Genomic DNA, 25,560 nt, shown 5'->3' on the forward strand with positions numbered 1-25,560 from the left:
TAATTTCCTCATACCTGTTACCGTTGTTGACAATAGAAGTGTATCGTCAACAAATTGCAATGCAGGTGCTTGCACATTCCCAAGAGTAGGCCAGTGCCCACAGTTATTCTCTATGTCGTCAGCTAAATCATTTACGTAACATATATACAGTAAACCGCTGAGTGCTGATCCTTGATTTATTCCATTAGTCATGGGAATTTCACATTCGCTGTCTGCCCCCGTTACCTCATTTATTATAATGCAAGCATTTTCATACATCGCCTTTATATTTTTAATGAAACTACTACTAAGACCGATCTTCGCCAATTTAAAAAACAGTTTATTTCTATTTATAAAATCAAACGCCTTTGATATGTCAACAAGGCAGCAATATAATTTCCCTCTCTTGTATTTAGTGTATTTGTTTATTAATTCATTAACTAATATTAAGCTATCTACAGTCGATGTTATTAGGAGTAATATATTCTACTAGCTAAAACCACCCGGCGTTGAACGGGTTTTCCTTTCTGCTTCTGTTTTCAATTAAACTGCTTATTACATTTTCGGAAATCTCGGAAACCTAACTAAAGACAAACAAAACGAATTCCCTTTACTAAGCTAAGATTTATTCTTTACTTAACGTCACTTACATGAATTGATGAACTCCTTAGCGAAATGCCTGCCAGCGTTAACTCTATTTAAAACAGTTGTAAATCAGGCACCGAAAAGAAAACATGTCATCATGTGCCTGACGTTCAATGTTTTCTTTTATTTATATATTTGTTCTTATTTATTTATTCTCATGTAATTAAGGCCATTAGGCCTTCTCTTCCACCCCGCCAGAAATACAAATAAAATAATAGAAAAATCGAACTATGAACAAAGTAAAACCCAACAATAATATGATTCCTTTTCCTCTTTCTGATCAGTTTCAGCATAGAATCAATATGTACATATATAGGCTAATTTAATTTATATTGAAAGATTTTTTACCCCTTGACCGCTGTACACCCACTTATATCATACCCAGTTTTTTTTTAATATGACTTGGAAAATTATATCTCACAAATTCAGAACATATTATATTAATTTTTATTTTACACACAGAATACAGATACAATATAAACTCGCAATAAGTGACTTTTTTTTTTACATAAAGACTAATATTCTGAGAGAACGTATAGGCTTGACGGTATTTCAGAAATTAAGAGATTGTTATTTCCACAACCCATAACATACTACATTTGCAACGTGATTATACAGATAAAATTTCGCAGTAACATATTTTCAGACATGAACAACAATATTTTGAGACGTATATTTTAGAATTAATACAATGCTATTGTCAGTCGGCTTATGTACATTCACATAGGCTTACTACATTTAGCAACATGACAGAAATCTCATTGAATTGCTTTTTGATATATGTAAAATCTTTTTTCCCCCTCCTTTGTACAAAATATAGTCAAGAATGTGAAAAACACGCAGTTTTTAAGTAAATGTCTGCAACTTTGAGGTAATGTCCTTCAGCTTCATTTTAATATGGTCATTACAAATGCTAGTCGCACTGAATTGCAATTGCATTAAATAGAATGGGTATCATAGCAATACGTGAGATAAAAACATCTCCTTTCGTTTTTCCAGTTAATATTGCGACTTTGTTACGTTTCGCATGGGTTCTTCACAACAATTCATGTTGGTGCATAATTTTGGTGGGTTAATATTTCGCAGTAGTACGTCTGGTTATTCAATATTAAGTAAATTATGTGGTAGCAATCCTTGTAGTTTGAAAGAATTCTAGAATTCAGTTGGATAAAATACAGGCTGCTCACTATCTACAACTGCATCGAGAAATTCATAATACGGTCATGGACTGCGCAAAGATATTTATTGTACGAATTATCTAGTTTTAGCCTTCATGATGTTTACCAACATTGTTATTCGTGTTATAATTTCCATGGCCTTGTGAAAGTCGATGTCGAATACAAAAGACAATAATAAAAAACAATTGACTATAGAAGATAGAATTTTAATATTACATGTTTGGTCGTATTTATTTCTATTTTTTATATTTTAATTAATTTAACGTCCATTTGTACAATTTTAATATAGCCTATGTTTTTCTTCTGGTTATGAAGGTTAAGGGGGTCCGGAAAGGTGGAAATCTTCAAATTTTCAATTTTTTGTTTTTTATTTATTCATAATCTACAAAATTTCCCCTTTCCAATGATATATGATACACATATATTATTTGCTCATAAATTGTTTATATCATTGTTTATAAAATGCATGGTGGGGCGTGGCCGTAATGGTTTGACAGTTCACACAATAAAATTTTGTATGTTCGTATTTCGCGCCTTGAAGGTAATTTATTTCTTAAAGAGAGATATTTATGCATTGGTTAACCTGTATAGATGTCGCTTATCGCTGTCTGTTCTTCATTTGATGGTTAGTTTCGAGAAGAAATCTGTCTGAACTTCTGCGCTCTTGTTTTCAGTGTATTTTATAGTGAAGTTATAATTTGTGGTTATTTTATCATGGTTTATAGTAAACTGAAAGTGTTCAAAAAGCGAAAAAATATGGGGATACCTATACAAGGACAAGTGGTAGGCTCACATGGAGAGTGTTCCAGCATAAATAACAATCAATTTGCACCTCCACCTAGCAGTAGTCAGAAGAAGTTGAAAGGTTTAGAAGGAAGAATGTAGTGAAACTGATGTAAATCATAGTTTTCATTTGAATATATTGTGTGATGTGTTTTTAAATTACACCCAATGTAAAGAATGTGGTAAAAATGGTCTAAAACTGGAAGCTGACCGAACAGTTGGATTAGCAACACTCTTCAGACTGTATTGTGATAACTGTGAATTTAGTAAGATATTTTGCAGTTCATATGAACGTCACAATGAAGATAGGCCTAGTCCAAAATCTAAATTTTATGATATCAATGTGCGCCTGGTGTATGCACTGAGGGCAATAGGTAAAGGTGCAGCAGCTGCTTCTGTACTTTGTGGTATAATGAATCTACCACCTCCACCTCAGAAGTTTGGAAAATATAATGAATTTATTGGAAACATTGCTGAGGATGTAGCCATAGAGTCCATGAAGAATGCTATTGAAGAGGCTGTAGTTGAAAATAACAACATAAGAGATCTTTCAGTTGCCCTCGATGGTATCTGGCAAAAGAGAGACCATACTTCTATGAATGGTGTAGTCACTGCCACAAGTGTAGATACTGGCAAGGTTATAGGTGTTGCTGTCATGTCTAAATATTGTAGACGTCCAAATAAAAAAGAACATTCTGAAAATTGTACAGCAAACTACAGTGGAAATAGTGGTGGCATGGAAGTGGCAGGAGTCGTCAAAATATTTCAACAGTCTGAACCTTGTGACAAGGTGAGATACATAAATTATTTAGGAGATGGTGACTCGAAGGCTTACAAAGCAATCAATGAACTGAAGCCATATGGAGAAAATGTACCCATAACTAAACTGGAATGTATAGGCCATGTGCAAAAACATGTGGGCACAAGACTGCGGCGACTGAAAACATCTTATAAAGGCAAAAAACTACAAGATGGCAAGAGTTTAGATGGCAAGAACAGACTTACTGAGGCTGTTATTGATCAAATTCAAAATTATTATGGCATGGCAATTAGACAAAATGTGAACAGTGCAGAAAACATGAGGAAAGCAGTATGGGCAGTTTTGTTTCACATCTCCTCTTCAGACGATAAGCCTAACCATGGACTATGTCCTGAAGGAAGAAACTCATGGTGTAAATATAACAAGGCTAAAGCCACTGGTGAACAGTTTACACACAAACGACCCTTACCTCATGCAATTGTAGAAGTAATAAAAGATGTATTCAGGGATCTATCAGATATTCAACTACTGAAGAAATGTCTTCACGGCCGGACCCAAAATCCCAACGAGTCCATCAACAGTGTCATCTGGACAAGGATACCAAAGACAGTGTTTGTTTCCATTAATACATTGCATTTTGGAGTATATGATGCTGTAGCAACATTTAATGATGGAAATATTGCTAGGTGTGAGGTTCTGAAAAGGTTGTTGACAAATGTTGGATTTTTCACAATAAAATCTCTACTTATTTTGGACAAGGAGAGACTGAGGGCTTCAGAAAAAGCTGTAAAAGACATTGAGTCAAGGGGAAGACAACATAGAAAAGCAGCAAAAAGAAAACTGCAAGATGAAGATGAGGAGGATGCTGACAACCCATCATATGGTGCTGGAATGCATTGACAAACTTTGAAGCCGGTTTCCCGTAAGTTGTAAATTTTTCATATAAAATTTTCTTTTTCTCAGGATCTACTTGTCTGAATTGGTTCAAACTTAGAGGATAGAATTATTGAGGCCCTGAGCATATTTTAACACGGGATTTTTTTTATTTTTTGCATTTCAAAGAAGTTAGGGTCTTACAAGCATTGAAAAATGTTGTAAAAATGTCTACTTTATGAAAACATTTTTTAATTTTGAAAATAATTAATATTTTTAAAAATCCCTGTGTTAAAGCAATCAGAAATGTACATTATACAACCCATATTTTTTTTTCAAAATTATAATCCTAACAGTCTCTGAGAAAAAGAAAATTATATGTATGCATATTTAACATTGCTAAGATAGGACCTTTCCGGACCCCCTTAAATGTGCAAACTTTGGCACATATCGGTCAAAGCGTGTAGATTTGTATAGAGAACATACATACCCACATTCACTTTTACCATATATATTAAGTTATCAGTATAATTGTATGGTAACTTCGTTTGAGACAGCATAAATAAAATACTACGGGTATATTATTTATGTAGTAAAACTCCCTTTTTGGCGGGTTGAAATAAAATAACGTATCTAAAATAATGTAAATAAATTATCAAAATAAAAAAAGAGCAGTTGAGCTCAGGTTCGAACCTGTGAGCCCTTACACTATAATCACTCATCTCACCACTACGCTACAGAAAGCTATGTATTGAAGTGCTTGAATTTAAGTATTATGAATGTTCTACATTTGCTGTCTATTAAGTTTCATTTTGAATTTATAAAAACTAAACAAGTATGTGTTTTATGTCATTTTGTATTGTATAATATTGCCCATGATACATTCAATCAAGAGATCGTACCTCATTTACGTAGTTTTAATTTAATATTATTTTATTTTATATTCCAATAACAATATGGCCGCTTTTACAACGGAAGAAGACGTCATTGGATGACGTCAATAAAAAAACAACTGATTGTGGAAGAGGCCATTTTAATATCATGAAGGCCTTTTTACGTTCTAATTTTTATTTTTTTCAATAATTTAACGTCCATCTGTCCAATTTAAATGTAGCCTATGTTCTTCTCTGGGTTATGAAGATTAAATGTGCAAACTTTGGCAAATATCGGTCAAAGCGTGTAGATTTGTATTGAGTACATACATACATACATACATACATACATACATACATACATACATACATACATACATACATACATACATACATACATATTACATATATACATACATAGCCACATTGACTTTTATACAGAGTGTTTCAAAAATATAGGGCATAATTTCAGGTATGTATTTCCCACATGTAAACAATTAAAATAGTTCATTACAACATGTGTCCGGAAATGCTTTATATCCGAGTTATGGCCTTCACAACATTGAAATTCACCGGAACGTTTTTCTTTCCGCAGGTCGTAGCCGTCAAAGGAGACATGAAGAGGGCACTCTGACAGTTCATTCCGAGGCGAAGGTTACATTCAGTGTTGTGTAGGCGTTAGACTGTGCGACATGTATTCAAATCAAGAGCTGGCAGAGATACACTTCATGTACGGTAAGGCGGACGGCAATGCTGCGCTGGCTCGTCGTTTGTACCAGGAGAGCTACCCACAGCGACAATGTCCAGATCGGAAGACATTTGTACGTCTCCATTACCGTCTGTGTGAGTATGGAAAATTTAAGTCTCCTGGTTTGGGAAGGGGACGACCAAGATCTACAACTCCAGAAGTACAGGAGAAGATTCTGGAGGCTGTGAACATGACTCCTTCCATCAGCACACGAAGGGTAGCGTTGCAAGTCAATGTTCCTCATACGACTGTCTGGAGACTGTTGAAAGAGTATCAATTGTATCCTTATCACTTGCAACGTGTACAGGCCCTGTCACCAGCAGATTACCCTGCACGAGTTAGATTCTGTCAGTGTTCTTGCAGCAGTGTGGTGTAAATCCGAACTTTTCTGCCTTAGTATTATTTACAGATGAAGCACAGTTCACACGAGATGGCATAACAAATTTCCACAATCAGCATGTATTATGGGGGTATGAAAACCCACGTGCAACTGTTCCATCTCATCACCAGGTGAGGTTCTCCCTCAACATGTGGGCCGTTATCATTGGTGATCGATTAGTTGGACCCCATGTACTTGTAAACAGACTTACGGGGCAGGCGTACACAAACTTCCTGGAAAACACCATACCTCATGTTTTAGAAGACACTCCACTGATCAATCGTCAACACATTCACTTCTTGCATTATGGGGCTCCTGCACACTTCAGTCGTACGGCTCGCCGGTACTTGGATCGAAGGTTTCCTGATCGATGGATAGGTAGAGGTGGCCCAATTGCTTGGCCTCCACGCTCACCTGATCTGATTTCTACTTGTGGGGCCATTGCTTTATTTGTCTCCGGTGCCTGATTTGGAATCCCTTTGGAATCGAATTGAGGCATGTTCTGAGGACATACGCAATACTCCTGGAGTTTGGGATCGTGATCGCAGGTCAATGAGACATCGATGTGAGGTCTGTATTCAAGCAGGAGGAGGACATTTTGAACAACTTCTGTAATGACAACGACGTGCGGAAAGAAAATCGTTCCGGTGAATTTCAATGTTGTGAAGGCCATAACTCGGAAATAAAGCATTTCCGGACACATGTTGTAATGAACTATTTTGATTGTCTACATATGGGAAATACATACCTGAAATTATACCCCGTATTTTTTAAACATCCTTTATATAAGACTAGCTGAAGTTACCCGGCATTGCCCGGATTTCCTTTCTCCTTCTATTTTTAATTAAACTCGTTATTACATTTTCGGAAATCTCGGAAACCTAACTACAGACAACCATAACGAAGTTCTTTACTGAGCTTTCCTCGCCCATAAAGATGAACCTTTACTTAACGTCACTTACATGAATTAATGAACTCCTTGGCCAAATTAATGTCTTCCAGGATTAACTCACGGTTGTAAATCTTGCACCGAAAAGAAAACATTTCATCATGTGCCTGACGTTAAACTGTTGTTTGAAATTTATATAGTTATTTGCTTTTATGTACTTATTTGTTGTTATTTTTTATTTATTTATTTGTTTTATTCATTTGTGTTTATTTATTTATTTATTCTGGTGTAGTTAAGGTCATTAGGCCTTCTCTTCCACACCACCAGAAATACAAATAAAATAATAGAAAAACCAAACTATAAACAAAGTAAAACCCAACGAAAATATAATTCCTTCTCCTCTTTCAGATCAGTTTCAGCATCGAACCAATATATACATATATAATTTAATTTATATTGGAAGATTTTTTACCTCTTGACCGCTGTACACCCACTTATATCATAGGCCTACCCAGTTTTTTTAATATAACTTGAAACTATATCTCATAAATTCAGAACATATTATATTAATTCTAATTTTATACACAGAATACAGATAAATATAAACTCGCAATAAGTATTTTTTTTACATAAAGACTAATATTCTGAGAGACGTATAGGCCTACCAGTATTTTAGAAACTAAGAGATTTTTATTTCCACAACGCTTAACATACTACATTTGCAACGTGATTATACAGATATAATTTCGCAGCAACACGTTTTCGGACGTGAACAACAATATTTTGAGAATTAATACAGTGCTATTTTCAGTGGGCTTATATACATTCACATACATGACAAAAGTATCATTGAATTGCTTATTGATATGTGTAAAATCTTCCCCCCCCCCCACTTCTTTGTATAAAATATAGCGAGGATGTGAAAAACACGCAGTTTTAAAGTTAATGTCTGCAACTTTGAACGACTGTCCTTGAGCTTCTTTTTAATATGGCCATTACAAATGCTAGCGGCATTGAAATTGCAGAAGCTTAAAATTGAATGAGTATCCTAGCAATACATGGAATAAAAACATCTCCTTTTATTTTTGCCAATTCTATTACGTTTCGTATGAGTTTTTCACACCAATTCTTATTCGTGCGTAATTTTGGTGAGTCAATATTTCGCAATAGTACTATTGGTTATTCAATATTAAGTAAATTATGTGGTAGCAAACCTTGTAGTTTCAAAGAATTCTATAATTCAGTTGTATAAAACAGTCTGCTCACTATCTACAAAACTGCATCGAGGAATTACGGTCCTGGACTGCGTAAAGATAGTTATTGCATGAATTATCTAGTTTTAGCCTTCATGATGTGTAACAACAATGTAATTTAATTTCGTGTTAAAATTTCCATGGCCTCGTGAAAGTCGACGTTGAATACAACAGACAATAATAAAAAACAATTGACTATAGAAGATTTTGCATTTTAATATTATACGTGAATATTTGATCTATTTATTTTTATTTTTTACAATTTTAATTAATTTAACTTCCATTTGCCCAATTTTAATGTAGCCTATGTTCTTCTCCTGGTTATGAAGGTTAGATGTGCAAACTTTGGCACAAATCGGTCAAAGCGTGTAGATTTGTATAGAGAACATACACACACATACATACATACATACATACATACCCACATTCAATTTTATATATTATGACTAGCTGAAAGTACCCGGCGTTGCCCGGTCTGTGCTTTTTGCTTCTATTTTTATTTAAACTGATTCTTAGACTCTTCGGAAATCTCAGAAACTCAACTATAGACAACCAAAACGAATTGTCTTTAATAAGCTTTCCTTGTCCCTAAAGATGAATCTTTACATAGCGTCACTTACATGAATTAATGAACTTCTTAGCCAAATGCCTGAAAGGATTAACTCAATTTAAAACAACTGTAGGTCACGCAACGAAGGAAAACGTTTTATTACGTCCCTTACTTTCAAATATTTTATTTGTATTTATTTGTATTTATTTATTTATTTATTTATTTATTTATTTATTTATTTATTTATTTATTTATTTATTTATTTATTCTGACGTAGTTAAGGCCATCAGGCCTTCTCTTCCATATCACTAGAAATAAAAAAAAATAATATAAAAATGAAATTATAAATAAAATAAAAACTAACGAAAATATATATATAGGTTATAGTCACACAAACTTCAAATGAGTTAGCATTGTCTTGTTGTTCAGGAAAACAAAATACACCCTTTGGTTCCTGATCGCCCACTTAGCATTGTCTCAAAGTTCTACAGATCTTACATTTTATCTCTGCCGGTCAGCGACTGTTAAATTTAAAGTGACTTATCTTAGTCGTGGGAGTCAGCGTATTAAAAAGCATTACAATCTTTCTGCCGTCTCTTTCTTCCCCATCTGCACAGAGGCAGAGATAAAATAATTATAAAATCTGTACATTCATCTGAAGCTATGCATTACACGTAATTTCATGTCTATGTACGCTTTTGACTTGAATTTCAGAGAGATCTGACGATAAACAGAAAATTCCCTTGTTCTCAGTCTGAACCCGTCGGAGTGTCATCGCAAATGTGACGTTGTACAGAGGCAGAGATAAAATAATTATAAGATCTGTACATCGATCTGAAGCTGTGCATTTCACGTAATTTCATGTCTATATGTGCTTTGACTTGAATTTCAGAGAAAGCTGACGATAAACAGAAAATTCCCTTGTTCCCAGTCTGAACTCGTTGGGATGTCATCGTGAGCCAAAATTTATCTCTCTATCGGTTGTACCTAAGAATCAATATATACACACATAATTTAATTTATATTGGAAGATTTTTTTTACCTCTTGACCGCTGTATGCCTGTTTATATCATACATACTTTTTATAAGACTTGAGAAATTATAATTATCTCACAAATAGATCATATTAATTATAGTATATTAATTCTTATTTATATACAGAATACAGATGTAATATAAACTCGCAGCAAGTCATTTTTAACATAAAAACTAATATTCTGAGAGACGTATAGCGGTATATCAGAAATTGGATAATTGTTATTTCCACAACGCATAACATACTACATTGACAACATGATTATACAGATAGAATTTCGCAGTAACACATTTTCGGACATAAACATCAATACAGGGCACATATATAAATACAGCCTGTATTTTGAGAAACGTATATTTTAGAATTAATACTGTACAGTGTTATTTTCAGTCGGCTTTCTTACAGTTAAATATTACGTTAGCAACATGACAAAAGTATCATTGAATTGCTTTTTGATAGGCATATGTGTAAAATCTTATTTTATTTTTTCATTGCTTTGTATAAAATATAGTTGAGCATGTGGAAAACACGCAGTTTTTAAGCTAACGTCTGCAACTTTGAGCGACTGTCCTTGAGCTTAATTTTAATATGACCATTAATAATGCTAGTGGCACTGAAATTGAAGTTACTTAAAATCAAAAGGCATGTTAGTGTGTATCGCAGGAATGCGTGGGATAAAAACATAGTCTTCTTTCGTTTTGCCAGTTAATATTGTCATATCTATTACGATTTGCATGAGTTTTTTCACATCAATTCTTATCCCATTACATAATTTTGGTGGGTCAATATTTCGTAATAGTACTATTGGTGATTCAATATTAAGTATTTAATTATGTAGTAGCAATTCTTGTGTTCCAAAGAATTTAAGAATTCAGTTATAAAACACAGCCTGCTCACTATCTACAACTGCATCCAGAAATTCATAATACTTCCTGAACTGTGCAAAGATACTTATTGCATGAATTGTGTAGATTCTGGCCTTCATGAGACGTATCAACAATGTTTGTGTTATAATTTCCATGGCCTCATGAAAGTCGATATTGAATATAGCAGACAATAATAAAAAACCATTGACTATAGAATATGCATTTTGATATTATAAATGAATGTTTAATCGTATTTATTTCTGTTTTTTTATTTTTTAATCAATTTATGGTCCATTTGCACAATTTTAATGTAGCCTATGTTCTTCTCCTGGTTATTAAAGTTAAATGTGCAAACTTTGGCATATATCGGTCAAAGCGTATAGATTTGTATAGGGAACATACACACACACACATACATACATACATACATACATACATACATACATACATACATACATACATACATACATACATACATACATACATACATACATACATACATACATACATACATACATACATACATACATACATACATACATACATACATACATACAATTTAGGAGTAATATATTGTATGTGTGTTTTCCAGTTTAGAAGGGTATATTTTATGTGTATTTTCCAGTTTAGAAGTAATATATTCTATATGTGTTTTCCATTTTAGCGGTAATATATTTTATTTGTGTTTTCCAGTTCAGGAGTAATATATTCTATGCGTGTTTTCCAGTTTAGGAGTAATATATTCGATGTGTGTTTTCCAGTTTAGGAGTAATATATTTGATGTGTGTTTTCCAGTTTAGCAGTAATATATTTTATGTTTGTTTTCCAGTTTAGCAGTAATATATTCTATGTGTGTTTTCCAGTTTAGGAGTAATATATTCGATGGGTGTTTTCAGTTTAGGAGTAATTTATTTAAAACATAAAATTTACTTCGTCACACGTTAAAAGTGTTAATCACCTTCGACAGACGGCCCGTTTCGACGCTATGTGTCGTCGTCTTCAGTGTCCCTTGAACCACTGGTGATCTTGAATCTTGGCAGACTCTTGGCGGAGTCAAGATCACCAGTGGTTCAAGAGACACTGAAGACGACGACACATAGCGTCGAAACGGGCCGTCTGTCGAAGGTAAATACCTTTTTTAATAATTTTAACACTTTTAACGTGTGACGAAGTAAATTTTATGTTTTTAACAAAGTGTTAACGAGAACTTTAATCAATGTAATATATTTAGATGTGTATTTTGAAGTTCAAGTGATTATCCAACTCTCAACCAATAAAATTTGTGCGTATAAACTCTTCGACATCAGTTCCATTTAATATAATATCGTAGGAAAGCTGAGCCCTATTATGTATACTATGTTTGATTACAATGGTTTTATCAACCTTAAGTGCTATACTTCGAGGGTTCCGGTTTCCTTTCCCAACATATTTCGCAGCAATAAATAACTGAACTAGCCATTTTTCACTTGAAATACATTAAGTACAATTATCGAAAGTAGTTCGAGTTCAGATCTTAGACTGCTTTCTTCGAACTGAATCAGTATGGTCATAGAAAAGGAGTTATTTGGGTTTCAATGATGTAACATAGAAAATTTCTAAATGCAAACTGTTGTACTGCAGTATGGAATAATGATTCTAAATTTACGATCTGCGGCAATGAGTGAGCTAGAAGCACTAAACATAAGTGCGTAAGAGAGTGTTCTTAAATGCCAGAAGTGGTTATACTTCACGGCGGCGACTTGGGAGACGGGGGCCAGACGCCAGCCGTCGGGACAAATGCTCGTCTCTCAGATGACTACACAGCCACGATAAAAGAAGGTGTAAACATCCAGCCTGGAAAGTTGACACGGAAGGGCGCAGTGTCGTATAAAAGAGAGGTTATCCCATTCAAGTACAACAGTTTTCTTAAGGGTTCCAGACTTACAACACCAACGAAACGTAAGTTGAACCATAATTCTTCAGTAATATGCAAAGCAACAAGAATCGGTTAAAGGCGTAGTCTCTTTCACAACTTAAAAAATACAACCGATGAAGGCATCGATATCATTAATAATTGCAATATAGTACAGTTTCCCTAGAAAAGGATGAGACGATTGAATATTCCTAAGTCTCAGATGTAAGACACTGCGCATGATCAGAGACCAGAGCACTGATACACAAGATAACGAATATTGAGTTACTTAAATTCAGACTATTTGGTTTGTTACTAGCATCGTTCCGAAATTCACTTCAAAAACTGCAAAAAATATGAAAATATTACGTAAATAAAAGATAAATATATACATAAATCGTGTAGTTAAATCGACAATGGACCTTCATGACTAGATCGACACTCCGAACAGAAAGGAAATCTTTCGTGTCTTTTCAATAGCTCAGACGCTAAGACTTCTGCGTCTCGCGTAGAAGAGTGCGAGTTCGATTCCTAGTCTATACAACGATTTTTTTTTGTTTAAATAACTTTGAAATGGCTAAATAACGTTGAAATAGAGTTTTACAGAGTCCTCAGATTAAGTGTTAATGATCACAGACAATACAAAATTACAAGTTATAATATTGTAAACGTTAATCTAATGAATGCATTTATACATACACACATATGCAATGTAAATGCATATATTAAAAACTAACAATTAAAATGAAATTTAAAACTATTCCTAAGCCACACAGACAAACTTTTACAAAGGTTTAGAGTCCTTAGACTATGTCATTTGTTGAGTAGTTATTACAATATTTTATTAGTAGCTTTCCCATATGTGTAAGAAATGCACTCGCACAAAACAATTTTTGTTAAAAGTGTGGCTTTGGATTATTTCATTCTCACCCCTTCAGTTGATTTTAACTATTTTATCTACGTGTTTGCAATAGTATTTAATTTAATGTTCATTCAATTTTATTCATGTTATGATTGAATGAAAAAGCACTGTTGCAGTTATTGACTAATTATATATATTAATACTAATTATTAAATGCATCTGTTAAGTAATCAATTGCAGTATCTTTTGCAAAATCTTGAATGTTTAAGTTGTCAATAATATTTCTGTACTATATACTATAAGACATTAAAGGAATTTGCAATAGATTTGGGGTCCTCTAGTTTATAATCATTGGTTTTAATGAAAAAATATTTTCTTTCTTAGAATATCTACAAGTTTAACTTCAATAATATTCCGAATAGCTTTAATTGCATTATCTGAATGTTGTACTTTTCTATTCGAAAGTATTCTATTTCCCTCTTTCATAATTTTTTATAAATTATACCGTACTTCTTGTAGTATTTAAGAACATGAGGATCATTACATTGCAACTCATTACATATAGATTCTTCTTTTTAATACATGAGATTTTTAGGTCCCTGCGTTATCTACATGTTTTTACTTTTTAATTTTTTCACAACATTGAGCGGAGAACATCCACTAAAGTGATTCTGAAATTAAAGTGAAAAATACAAACATTTACTCTTAATATCAGTAGTAACAGTATCATATACGTTTTTCCAAGATTCATTTTGTAGACATAAATGTAAATAGTCACTAGATACAGCATTTACGGCCCTTTTTTAGTTTTTAAATTAATATTTTGAAATTGTTAAGTGACATTGGAAACACTTAGGATTTGTTTATCATGTTCAGACAAGCCATTGATTATAGGTTCTGTCGAATAGGAATTCAGTCTAATTCTGTGTACAAAATTTTTATCAATGGCTGTGCTACTTCAGCTTGTATGCTGGTGGGAAAATGGCTCTACGACTAAGGTTCCCAGTTTCAAGGAGTGAATTTAATTTACTTTTAGGGAAAAGTTCCGAGAGATAATCTATGTTTATGTCACTACAGATCACAAATTCCATATGAGATTTCTAAAGTATTTTCTTTACAAATTCAATGTTGGCTATAAATATTAATAAATAATGTAAGAAATATGAATGATTGTAGTTAGAAGTCTGATTTACATTATGAAAGCAAGAAGTTACATTCCGCGGCAACATTCGAACTTTCGGTGTTTGGTTTTGTCATCCAACGCATAAGCACGGACCTATTCAATGCTTATGTTAATAACATAGAATTTAGCTGTAGCAATGTGGTGTCATAACTTGGGATTTGTTTACTTAACGTAATTAGATTTAATTTGATTAGTTTCGTAACAATAATTGGACTTCCTGTTATATACTGTTATTTAAATATTTAATTTAGGGTTGATTTATTAACTCTTACTGTGCAAGATGCCCCTTATTTCAATAATTCTATATCACGTTAAATAGTCATTGTCTACACTAAAGTATTATCGTCATCCATCATTTCTCATCGTAATGGCGTACCGACGTGACATAAGACAGCGAGTTATAGCTCTAGTTGAGGCTGGATATGGGGCTAGATCTGCTGGCCGTTTGGTCGGTGTTCCTGGAAGCACAGCCGCGAGGGGGTTCATTGTTACAAAATTCAGGGGAGGTCGAAAATCGCCCTATTCCTGGGCGTCCGCGGATTTCTTCATTGGAAGAGGATGCTCTCTTATTCGAGACAGTTCGACTGGACCCTTTCGGACTGCTAGCGAAATAAGAGCAGCACCTAACTTTCTTGGTTCTTCACAGACTGTGATCAGTAGGTTGAGGAACTGCGGTATTAGGAGCAGGAGGGCTGCGCAAATGGAAATATTGGGGGAAGCACAAGCTGTCAACCATCTTGCCTTCGCTACCAATCGAGTGGATTTCGATTGGAAAAATGTATGATGGTATGTGGACAAGATTTTAAGTTAACGGGTCTCTTTTTGTTTTTTATGATTTTTGTTTCAGGAAGAATACTTTTAACTTCCAAGTAAGATTTATTTATTTTTCACGAGGTTCAGCCCACTTGTAGACCAAAAAATTGGGCATAAATTATTCCATATTTTTCGACAAATTATACAGTCGAGGAACTCTGAACAAATTAATTACACCTCAATAAAAAAAGAGTTTTACCTTGGATCGAACACGAAACATTTCGATTATACGGTGGAACCAACACGCTACTATATGAGCTACCGAGACAAGACAGTGACAGCAGCAGTCCAGAATGTAGATCCGATAGCAGGCATTTGCCATTCGGTATAGAGAAGCAATGATATTTTGTTACCCGAGCTATGTTGTAAAATCGTGGCCTTAAATGGCTGTCTTCTTCGTGATCCTTATTCTGATCCTTGTCCTTGTTGTGGTCCTTATAACAATTATTGTTCTAATTGTCATGGTACTTATCGTTATACGTCGATATCGAATGGACCGCGCTGTAGAACTTTAACTTCCGACAACCAAGAATCGTCTCATTCTTTTTAAGGGTAACTGTACGTATTCTGAAGGAAAAATAAATTTATTGGTCCTTGAAATAGTTATGATACTCGCAATGATTGATAACCTATGACTTTTTTGTTTCCATTTCCATTAATATCTTTAATGTTACTCAATATTTGCAACACTAAGCTATTCCTCTCTTCTTTACGACTTTCTGCATGTTCAGTAAACGTTACTCTGAAAGAAGTTTAAGCTTAAAATGTAAGTCATTAGCTTTTCAAGAGTTTCAACTGTTACGAAATCATGTATTTTAAAATAGCATGCATTATGTATAGACATATTATTCATGTACGTATGTACAGTCAAGTACGTATTTACACATGCAAGCATGAAAGCATGCATATACAGTATGTATAATGTATTTACGAGTATATTATAAATATATGTTACATGTGTAATATATGTTTGTATTCGTATGTATATTCATTTATTCATTTATTCGTTCATTCATTCATACATTCATTCATTCATAGTTTTCTGCCCAAGAGCAGGTCTTTCACTGCAAACCTAGCATCCTCCAATCTTTCCTATTTTCCGTCTTCTCTTAGTCTCCACATATGACCAATGTAACTTAATGTTTTTATCATCAAATATGGTCTGTCACCATTCCTTCCAGTGCATCCTTCAGTAGTTTCTTTCTTCTTAGCCAGTGACCCAGCCAATTTCTTTTTCTCTTCCTGATCAGTAGAGTTCTACGTTTGGTTACTTTGAGTACAAGTCATGTACTAGCTTCGTTCTGTGAGTCAAACCTGTTCAGGCCGTCTTCCCGCTCAGTTTCTTGTATTTACATCTGCTTATTCGTGTGTTTGCGTGTATAGTGACTGAGCAATGAGAATAATACTCACGTACAAGGTATACCCACAGTCACGTGAATTTAATGGCAAACTAAATATTTAAAGAAATTCGCCTTATGGGCAACAGGAAATTATTCTCAAATGAGTAATCCGCATCTACAGTGTGGATATTTTCTATTTCATAATATATTACCGGTATTCATCCAAAAAATAAGAACCAATGCTCATTATTTATTTCTATTTACAGAGCTCTGAATATTTAAAGTGCACTTTTTAAAAGGAATGTATATATTTTATCAACGCTAAAATCAGTTTAGAAGTAAATAATATGACAAGAAGCAGAATATTATAAAAGGAGCAGAAATTTGAATATTCACAATCGAAAATGAGTTAATACTGAAATATATAAAACATATTTCGGCTTTGATTTTGCAACTTTCTTTCATTTAGAAACATTTGTAACTTTTCTTTTTACTCCTTGTATTACCGTCTCTAATGTCAGATTATAGAAAATACAGTAATTATGAATACTTGTTTCTCATACGAACTATGTATGTACACATATACAAATTAAATAAATAAACAAATAAATAAATGGTAGAATTTAAATAAAAAAATGAAACCAATTAAAAACAAAATTATTTGCATTGACTACTAATTCGTGTTTTATTTCGTCATGTTAACTGCTTTATTCACTGAAAGCAGACTTGAACTGTTTATCTTGAGTCAATTGCCACTGATCTATACCCCATATCCAACTACACTGTTGCGGATTGTTTGGTGACTCTAGGTAATCAAACGCAGGACTCTACTCATAAGTTTCAGCATCATTCTTTCTCCACTCATTCTTTCGAACACAGCTACATTTCTTATTTTCTCTGTCTATTTCACATGTTCCATTCTGCTCAATATCCACATTTCAAATTCTTCTAGTCGCTTCTCTTCACTTCGTCGTAATGTCCACGTTGCTACCCCATACAATATCATACTCCACACAAAACACTTCACTAGTCTCTCCCTTAGTTATTTTTCCCAGAGGTTTGCAGATGATGCTTCTATTTCCATTAAAAGCTCCCTTTGTCATTGCTATCCTCTTTTTGACTTCCTGGCAGCAGCTCATATTACTACTTATAGCACATCCAAGTATTTGATGTTGTCCATTTGTTCAACTGCCTCATTTATAATTCATAACTTTACCTTCTTCATTTTTTTTTTCGATAACCATCCCTCGTCTTGCTTGCATTTATCTTCATTCCATACTGCTCACAGCTGTCATTTAGCTCCAGTAGCATGTTTTTTAATATCGTCTCCATTTCAGTTAATGCCATATAATCAGCAAGTCTTATGCGCTTTATTATTCATCCTCCTACTATCACCCCTCCCGTGTTCTGAAAGCAGTTGCTCACTAAATCCTCCAAATAGATGTTGTACATAATAGGTGATAAAGAACATCCTTGTCGTACTTCTCTCCATATTTCACTTCCCTTTGACATTTTCTTCTCTTCACTTTGACTCGTTTCATATAAAGGTTACAGAATAACCTCCTCTTTCCAATCCACACCTATTTTCTTCAGGATTCTCACAATTTTAGTGTCTATACATAATTATAATGCTTAGTCAATCACAAACACTTAACCTGCCATTCAATATGTTTAAATATGTCAGTTGGCCTCTCTGGCTTTCACCTAGCCAACCAACCATTGATGGATCAATTATTCATTTATTTAATCAATGGTTCATTAATTCACTCCTAATCATGAGACAAGAAAAAGTAGTTATCTTGTTTCGTTAGTCAGCTAGTCAGCCAATTTGCCTATTGATCTCTTAGCCAGCCTATATATCAGTTAACCAGGCTATTAATCAGTCAGCCAGCCTATTTATCAGTCAGCTAAGATATTTATTAGTTAGCCAGAGAGCATATATTTTAACAGTTAGCCAGCAGCTTATTTAACAATCAGCTGGGCCATTTATCAGTTAGATAGCCAAACTTTTTAACAGTCAAATAGCTTATTTATCAGTCAATCCGCCAGGCTATTTATCAGTCATGCAGCCTAAGTATCAGTCAACCAGCTTATTTATCAGTCAGTCGGCCTATTTATTAGTCAGCTAGCCTGTTTATCAGTCAGCCAGACTATTTGTCAAATAGCCGTTCTATTTATCATTTATTCAGCCAGTCAAGCTATTTATCTAACGGACTATTTATCAGTCAGCCAGTACAATTTATCAACCAGGGAGGCTATTTATCTGTTAGCCAGCCTATTTACCAGTCAGCCAAACAGGCTTTTTATCAGTCAGTCAGTCTATTTATCAGTTAGCCAGCCTATTTATGAATCAACCACCTTATTAATTACTGAGTCAGAACCCGGCATTTATTCAATAATTAGGGTAGAGGTAAACACAAAAGACATACGTTAACTTCACCTCTTAGTTAAGCAGCAAACTGCGTTGCAGATGCTGAGACTGTACATGAACGCTGTGTTGATCAGTGTACTGTGCTGCACGTGTGCATTGTCCGACCTGCAGAAGAGGCAGATCCCCAATCGGTACTGCGGCCGTTACCTCGTCAGCGCGCTGAGTCTCGTCTGTGATGGCAGGTACAACGGTCTGCCGGAGAACAAGAGGGGCGCAGAAGTCACCCTCGATGACCTAATGCAAGGTAATACTGTCTCAAAATGCTTCAGGATTTAAGGAAGTTCACTGTTGCTTCTGATATCTTTCGCTATATTGTATTGTTGTTCCAAAAAGGACTATTATATTATCAACATAGACTATTAATTAGTCCATTTTGAATCTTTCGTACACTACTTTCAACACTTGAATATAAATAATTGATTAAATGGCGAACTTACTCGTGTTAATTATGTAAGCATGTGTGGCTTACAGCTGTTTTGGTGCTACTTGACACCATCCTCAGAGCCTTCTGTGTCTCGGCGTCATCTCAACATCGCTTTCTGTTGTGTGGGTGCGTTCGTGTGATGAAGAGTTGAGTCAAATAGTGTGTGTGTTCTGAAATTGATCTGTGTCTTGAGAATTTGATTAGCGTGTGTTGTAGTGTGTCCGTATATTTCCTATTGTTCTAGTGTGTTGAGTTTTCGGTTCTTGGGTTGTATGTGTAGGATTTCCATGTCTGTATTTATGTTATTGTATGTGTGGTTAGCATTAGTTATGTGTTCGGCATATGTAGATGTATTGTGTCCTCTGGTTATTGCTTAATGTGTTCTTTGTATCGAGTTTGGAATGATCTGCCTGCCTGTCGAATGTAGAAACTGTCGCAACTATTGCATGTGAGTTTGTATATGCCTGTGTGGTTGTATTTATTTGTTTGTGTTGTTTGTGTGTTGAGATGTCTTTGTAGTGTGTTTTCTGTTCTGTATGCTATGTTGTATTTCTGTTTTGTGAATGAGTATGCGATCTTATGTGTGTTTTCGTTTTCGTATGTTAGTGTGATGTATTTCTTGTGTTCTTGTGTTTGTGTTGTGTTTTGTGTGTTTTTGTGTTTGTTGAGTTTTTGTTTTGTCTTCCTTATGATGCTGTCTATTATGTTTGGGTTGTAACCAGTACGTTAAGTAATGTTGTTCAAAATATATAGAAAACCAACCACCACCACCAAACACATACACAACATATCTAATCACACCATACAACACAAACATGCTGCATTCAGGACAATGGTACACAGATTACTCAACATACCCATGAGTCAACAACACTACAATGAAGAAGTGAACACAATCAAATACATAGCACAAGAAAATGGTTACAATCCAAACATAATAGACAACATCATAAGGAAGACAAAACAAAAACTCAACAAACACAAAAACACACAAAACACAACACAAACACAAGAACACAAGAAATACATCACACTAACATAAGAAAACAAAAACACACATAAGATCGCATACTCATTCACAAAACAGAAATACAACATAGCATACAGAACAGAAAACACACTACAAAGACATCTCAACACACAAACAACACAAACAAATAAATACAACCACACAGGCATATACAAACTCACATGCAATAGTTGCGACAGTTTCTACATTCGACAGACAGGCAGATCATTCCAAACTCGATACAAAGAACACATTAAGCAATAACCAGAGGACACAATACATCTACATATGCCGAACACATAACTAATGCTAACCACACATACAATAACATAAATACAGACATGGAAATCCTACACATACAACCCAAAAACCAAAAACTCAGCACACTAGAACAATATGAAATATACAGACACAATAAAACACACCCTAATCAAATTCTAAACACACAGATCAATTTCAGAACACACACATTATTTGACTCAACTTTTCATCACACGAACGCACCCACACAACAGGCAGCGATGTTTAGATGACGCCGAGACATAGAAGGCTCTGAGGATGGTGTCAAGTAGCACCGAAACAGCTGTAAGCCACACAAGCTTTCATAATTAACACGAGTAAGTTCGCCATTTAATCAATTGTTTATATTAATTAGTGTCGTATATTGATGAATAAGCACGGTTGCGCAATAAGTAAATAAGTCCAATTTTAGATGGACAGAATGAAGACCAGAGTAGAATTCAGCATGACAATAGAATACAGTACACAGGGTGTAAGCGGTATAAGTGTAAATATTACATGATATTTGTTTGAAAATGCAAATAAAGCAACGCCCTATTTACTTTTTTCCCTACATTAATATGAAAGCCGTTCAATGAGTAATTTCCTCGTAGCTGTGAAAGTTATTGTTATTAATTTACACTCACCTACTTTACACACCCTTTTACTCCTTCCATGGCCTACTTCTCCATGTAAGTACTTTCTATGTTGATGCCTTTGTCCCATCTATGTATAGTACAGAAGGCAAGACCTGTCCTGTGACAGATAGGTTTTAGTCAGAGATGAACTTTCGTGTCTGTAGATTCGTATAATATTATCCATCATGAAACAAACTCTCTTTCTGATAGTTCACTATTTCTCCTATCCCACAGCTCACATGTGAAGTCTCAACTCCTCATCTCTACCAACTTTTGAATATCATTTTCAAAGAACATATGGCTCTGTCTGTATAGAAAACGCCGCACCGCTATTTTGACCTGTCCACCGTTCTGGATACGGTGGCCTTCCAACCCCTTCGTCAGTGTTGGGAACAGATGAAGTCACTAGGCTCCAAATCAGGGCTGTAAGATGGTGTTCAAGCCACTCCCAGCGAAAGCGTGCAATTTGGCGTTGGGTTTCGTTTGCAGTATGCGGTCGAGCGTTGCAGTCAAGGAGGTGGCTACCTCTGGCGAGGAGTCCAGGGTGTATCATTACACCCCTGTACCAATAAGAAAAAGTTCAAGATAATTTTCTCTGCAGAATAAGTCATGTTGACGGTATTCTGAGATTCCAAAGGAGTTCTTCTTATTGACTTTCTCGAACAACGATAAACAGTAAACTCTGATCGTTACTATGCATCCTTACAAAATTTCAAACTGCAGTCAATCTCAAGTGACGTGGACTCCTCGTCAATATTTGTCCTAATGGAAGGATTCACTAATGCTGAATTAGCGGATTTAGTTTAATTTACTGGACAGCAGGACAATAGACAGACTTCCAAAAAATCGGATTTCAAATAGATAGATATTTGTTGCTGTGCACCAAAGACTCCTGGAGACAGGGTGTCCTGGTCCTGGAAACATGGATTTTATGTCTAAAATTGACTTCGAAGAGTGAAAATTTTTTACACAATGTGATTCAGTATATTAACCCCAATTAGTTCTAAAAATATTGGATATGTCTGAGGCATGTCACAAAAAAAACAGAGAAACCTGAATTCTGAAAATAACATAACAAACACCTGCATTCGAACACATACAACAATATAGGTCTATAGCATTATGTGCATCATTATACGAGAAATATAATTTTTATTCGATTATGGTATTTGGTAAGATTAGACCGAGAATTCCCCATGGAATTACCTGATATTCGCCTTTCAGTTAGGGAAAACTTCGGAAGAAAACCAACCAGGTAATCAACCCAAGCGGGAATCGAAACCACGCCCAAGCGCAGCTCCGGATAAGTAGGGAAACACGCTACTTTCTTAGCTACGCCGGTGACTGCGAAATACGAATATTATATAGATCTTTCCCTACATATAATTAAAATAATCTTCACTCACAATTTTACTTGCAGGAATAATATTTGTTCTTCCTTATTTTGATAAAGAAGTATTTAGCTTTTGCCAAGATAAAATGGTTTTGGATTTTGTGTCTATACAACTAATACGATAAAATAGTGTAAGTTCAACTTAACTGAGTGTTAGTTTTATTGTCTGATCTCAAAGTAATAATTTATGCAACTGACCCAATGATGCCCATCTTTACTCAGAGTATTAACATTGTCACCCTGGAGCAACAGAGGCTCAAGTCTTTATTATGATTCTATAATTTTGCCATACTATGCATTATAAAAATTATCAGAATAGAAATCATTGCGTCGACTGTTATATCAATCGTTTGATACCGGTATAGTTATATCTTTGCAAACAAACGTGTAATAGAAGTAAGTCAAGTATAGTGGTATCATTACGCAGCCAACGGGCCGATTGCCGCTCAAAGACGTTTATTGCGTCTCTTGAACTAACATTACTATTTTATTAGTAATCCTTTTTTGAGAATTATTTTTTAATTTCTGTAATAATATAGAACTGGAGAAAACTTTGGTTACCCTGCATCATTACTGCCAGTGAAAGCGTTCAACGACACATTTTTAAGGGAATCTTCTGTCTCATGTTACTCCTCTTTCAGGGGCCAGCTAAAGTTTTTTCTGTATTATTACATGTTATGTTATAATTATTAGCAAAATAATAAATAAATAAAATAAAATAAATACATGTGCTTATTATGTCTTGATATAATAATGAGTTATAAACGTATCTATCGTAATAGATATTACAATAGTGTGCATCAAATTTTGATAAGTATCCACAACATTATCAATCAAGGATAGAAAAACTGAACATGTTAAAAATGCTTATAATCTGAACAGAAAATAATGTATTCCACTGTACATAAAAACGATTTGACAACAAAAGCATCGCACCACGTAGCAGAAATTAAGCCATTTACAGATGCGCAGATTGTTTAGAAGTACCTTCTCTCTATATGTGACACTTTAGTTTCTAAATTTGCCAAAATTCAAAACAGAGTACAGGTGAAATAAAACTACAAATCAACCTCGTCGCGTTGATGTGATTTTGCAGAAGAGTAGCAGAGTCCGCCCTTAAATTTCAAAAACACCCATCACATTAGATATTTTATATTTTAATAATAATAATAATAATAATAATAATAATAATAATAGTCGTTACAAATAAAATAATTAAAAATTCGCGCATTTTGTTAAGCTTCAATCTGTCAAATGCTTTGCGGCTCTCGACAACTTACTATTTATCATTTTTGGCTCTCCTCTAATGTCTATTCAGTACCACTGACCTAGCAGCAGTAAAATATACATTTAATAAGTACAATAAGAATCGAATGACTTGTGTTTAGTATATAGTCAAGCAGACTTCATAACTGAAACTGAAGTTCACAATAAACACTTCAACGAAACGAATGTCAGATTACCTCTGATTAATTGATTACCTAAACAGAGTACAATAAATCATAATGTACAAAATTTGAAGATAAGTTTGAATAACTTACATTTTCGTTGTTGGTTAAGTCCCAGGTGACGAGTGGATGCAGCAGGGAGTCCCGGATGAGATGTTCCCGTTCAGGCCCCTCTCAGCGTCTACACTGCTGACCAACACCAGGTTTAGACGCCCTAGAAGACACGGCGGCATCGTGGACGAGTGTTGTAACAACAAGGGCTGCACAATAAATGAGCTGAGGACATACTGCTCCACTCCTGCACCATAGTAGCAAAAGCATAGCTTTTCTTACTCAAACTGTGTCTTTCTATCTGTACTTACTATGGCAATTCAGACCTGGAACTATATAGTCACTGAAACTGTTTACATAATATGGAGACACTGTTATGTCAGTTTTTCTAATGGGCCAATTTAAATGAAATTATGAAGCATGATCTTCAAAAAATATTTTCAAAATATCATCAGATTTAATCGTTTTGAGCTTTTTGACGTAAGAATGAAAAGTAAACTTAATATGAATTTTTGGTGCTCACAGAATATTCACTAAAACATTAGTTTTAGTGTAAACTTAATTAACATCACTTTTACTGAGTTACAATTCTCACTTTTTAGTTCCTATTAAAATAAAGTTACTGATATACAAATTTTTTTTTTTTTGGCTGTTTATGTCAAAACATTTAATTTTAAATTAAAATTTATTTTGTATTAAAACGTTTATTTCGAGCTACAGGAGATAAAAATTGTAACGTTTTGGTATGAATGGTTTACTCTGACGTCGCTCGTGGTACCATGAATACAAAAGTGTAAGGTAAATTTCGTGTCCATGTTCTACGCGGTCCGTCTCCCTCCATTATAAATAAATAAACAAATGAACAAACAAACGAACAAATATATGAGCAAATCAATCAATCAGGCCGGCCACGTTCCATTATCCCGCTCATGTGGAACTATTACGTTAGTTCATTTTCTGCTTCTACCCTACAAAATCCTCGTAAGT

General features: G+C 34.5%; 1 protein-coding gene across 1 annotated transcript; it reads left to right on the top strand.

Annotated features, from left to right (window-relative positions):
* The first annotated feature begins 12,662 nt into the window (after positions 1-12,662).
* LOC138715371 (LIRP-like) lies at positions 12,663-25,220 on the top strand. The gene is made up of 3 exons (XM_069848217.1): positions 12,663-12,749; positions 19,371-19,575; positions 24,635-25,220. The coding sequence occupies exons 2-3, from the start codon at positions 19,371-19,373 to the stop codon at positions 24,829-24,831; spliced, it is 402 nt and encodes a 133-aa protein (XP_069704318.1). The 5' UTR covers positions 12,663-12,749; the 3' UTR covers positions 24,832-25,220.
* The last annotated feature ends 340 nt before the right edge of the window (positions 25,221-25,560 follow it).

This window comes from Periplaneta americana, chromosome 15 (assembly GCF_040183065.1).
Source record: "Periplaneta americana isolate PAMFEO1 chromosome 15, P.americana_PAMFEO1_priV1, whole genome shotgun sequence".
Lineage (NCBI taxonomy): Eukaryota > Metazoa > Arthropoda > Insecta > Blattodea > Blattidae > Periplaneta > Periplaneta americana.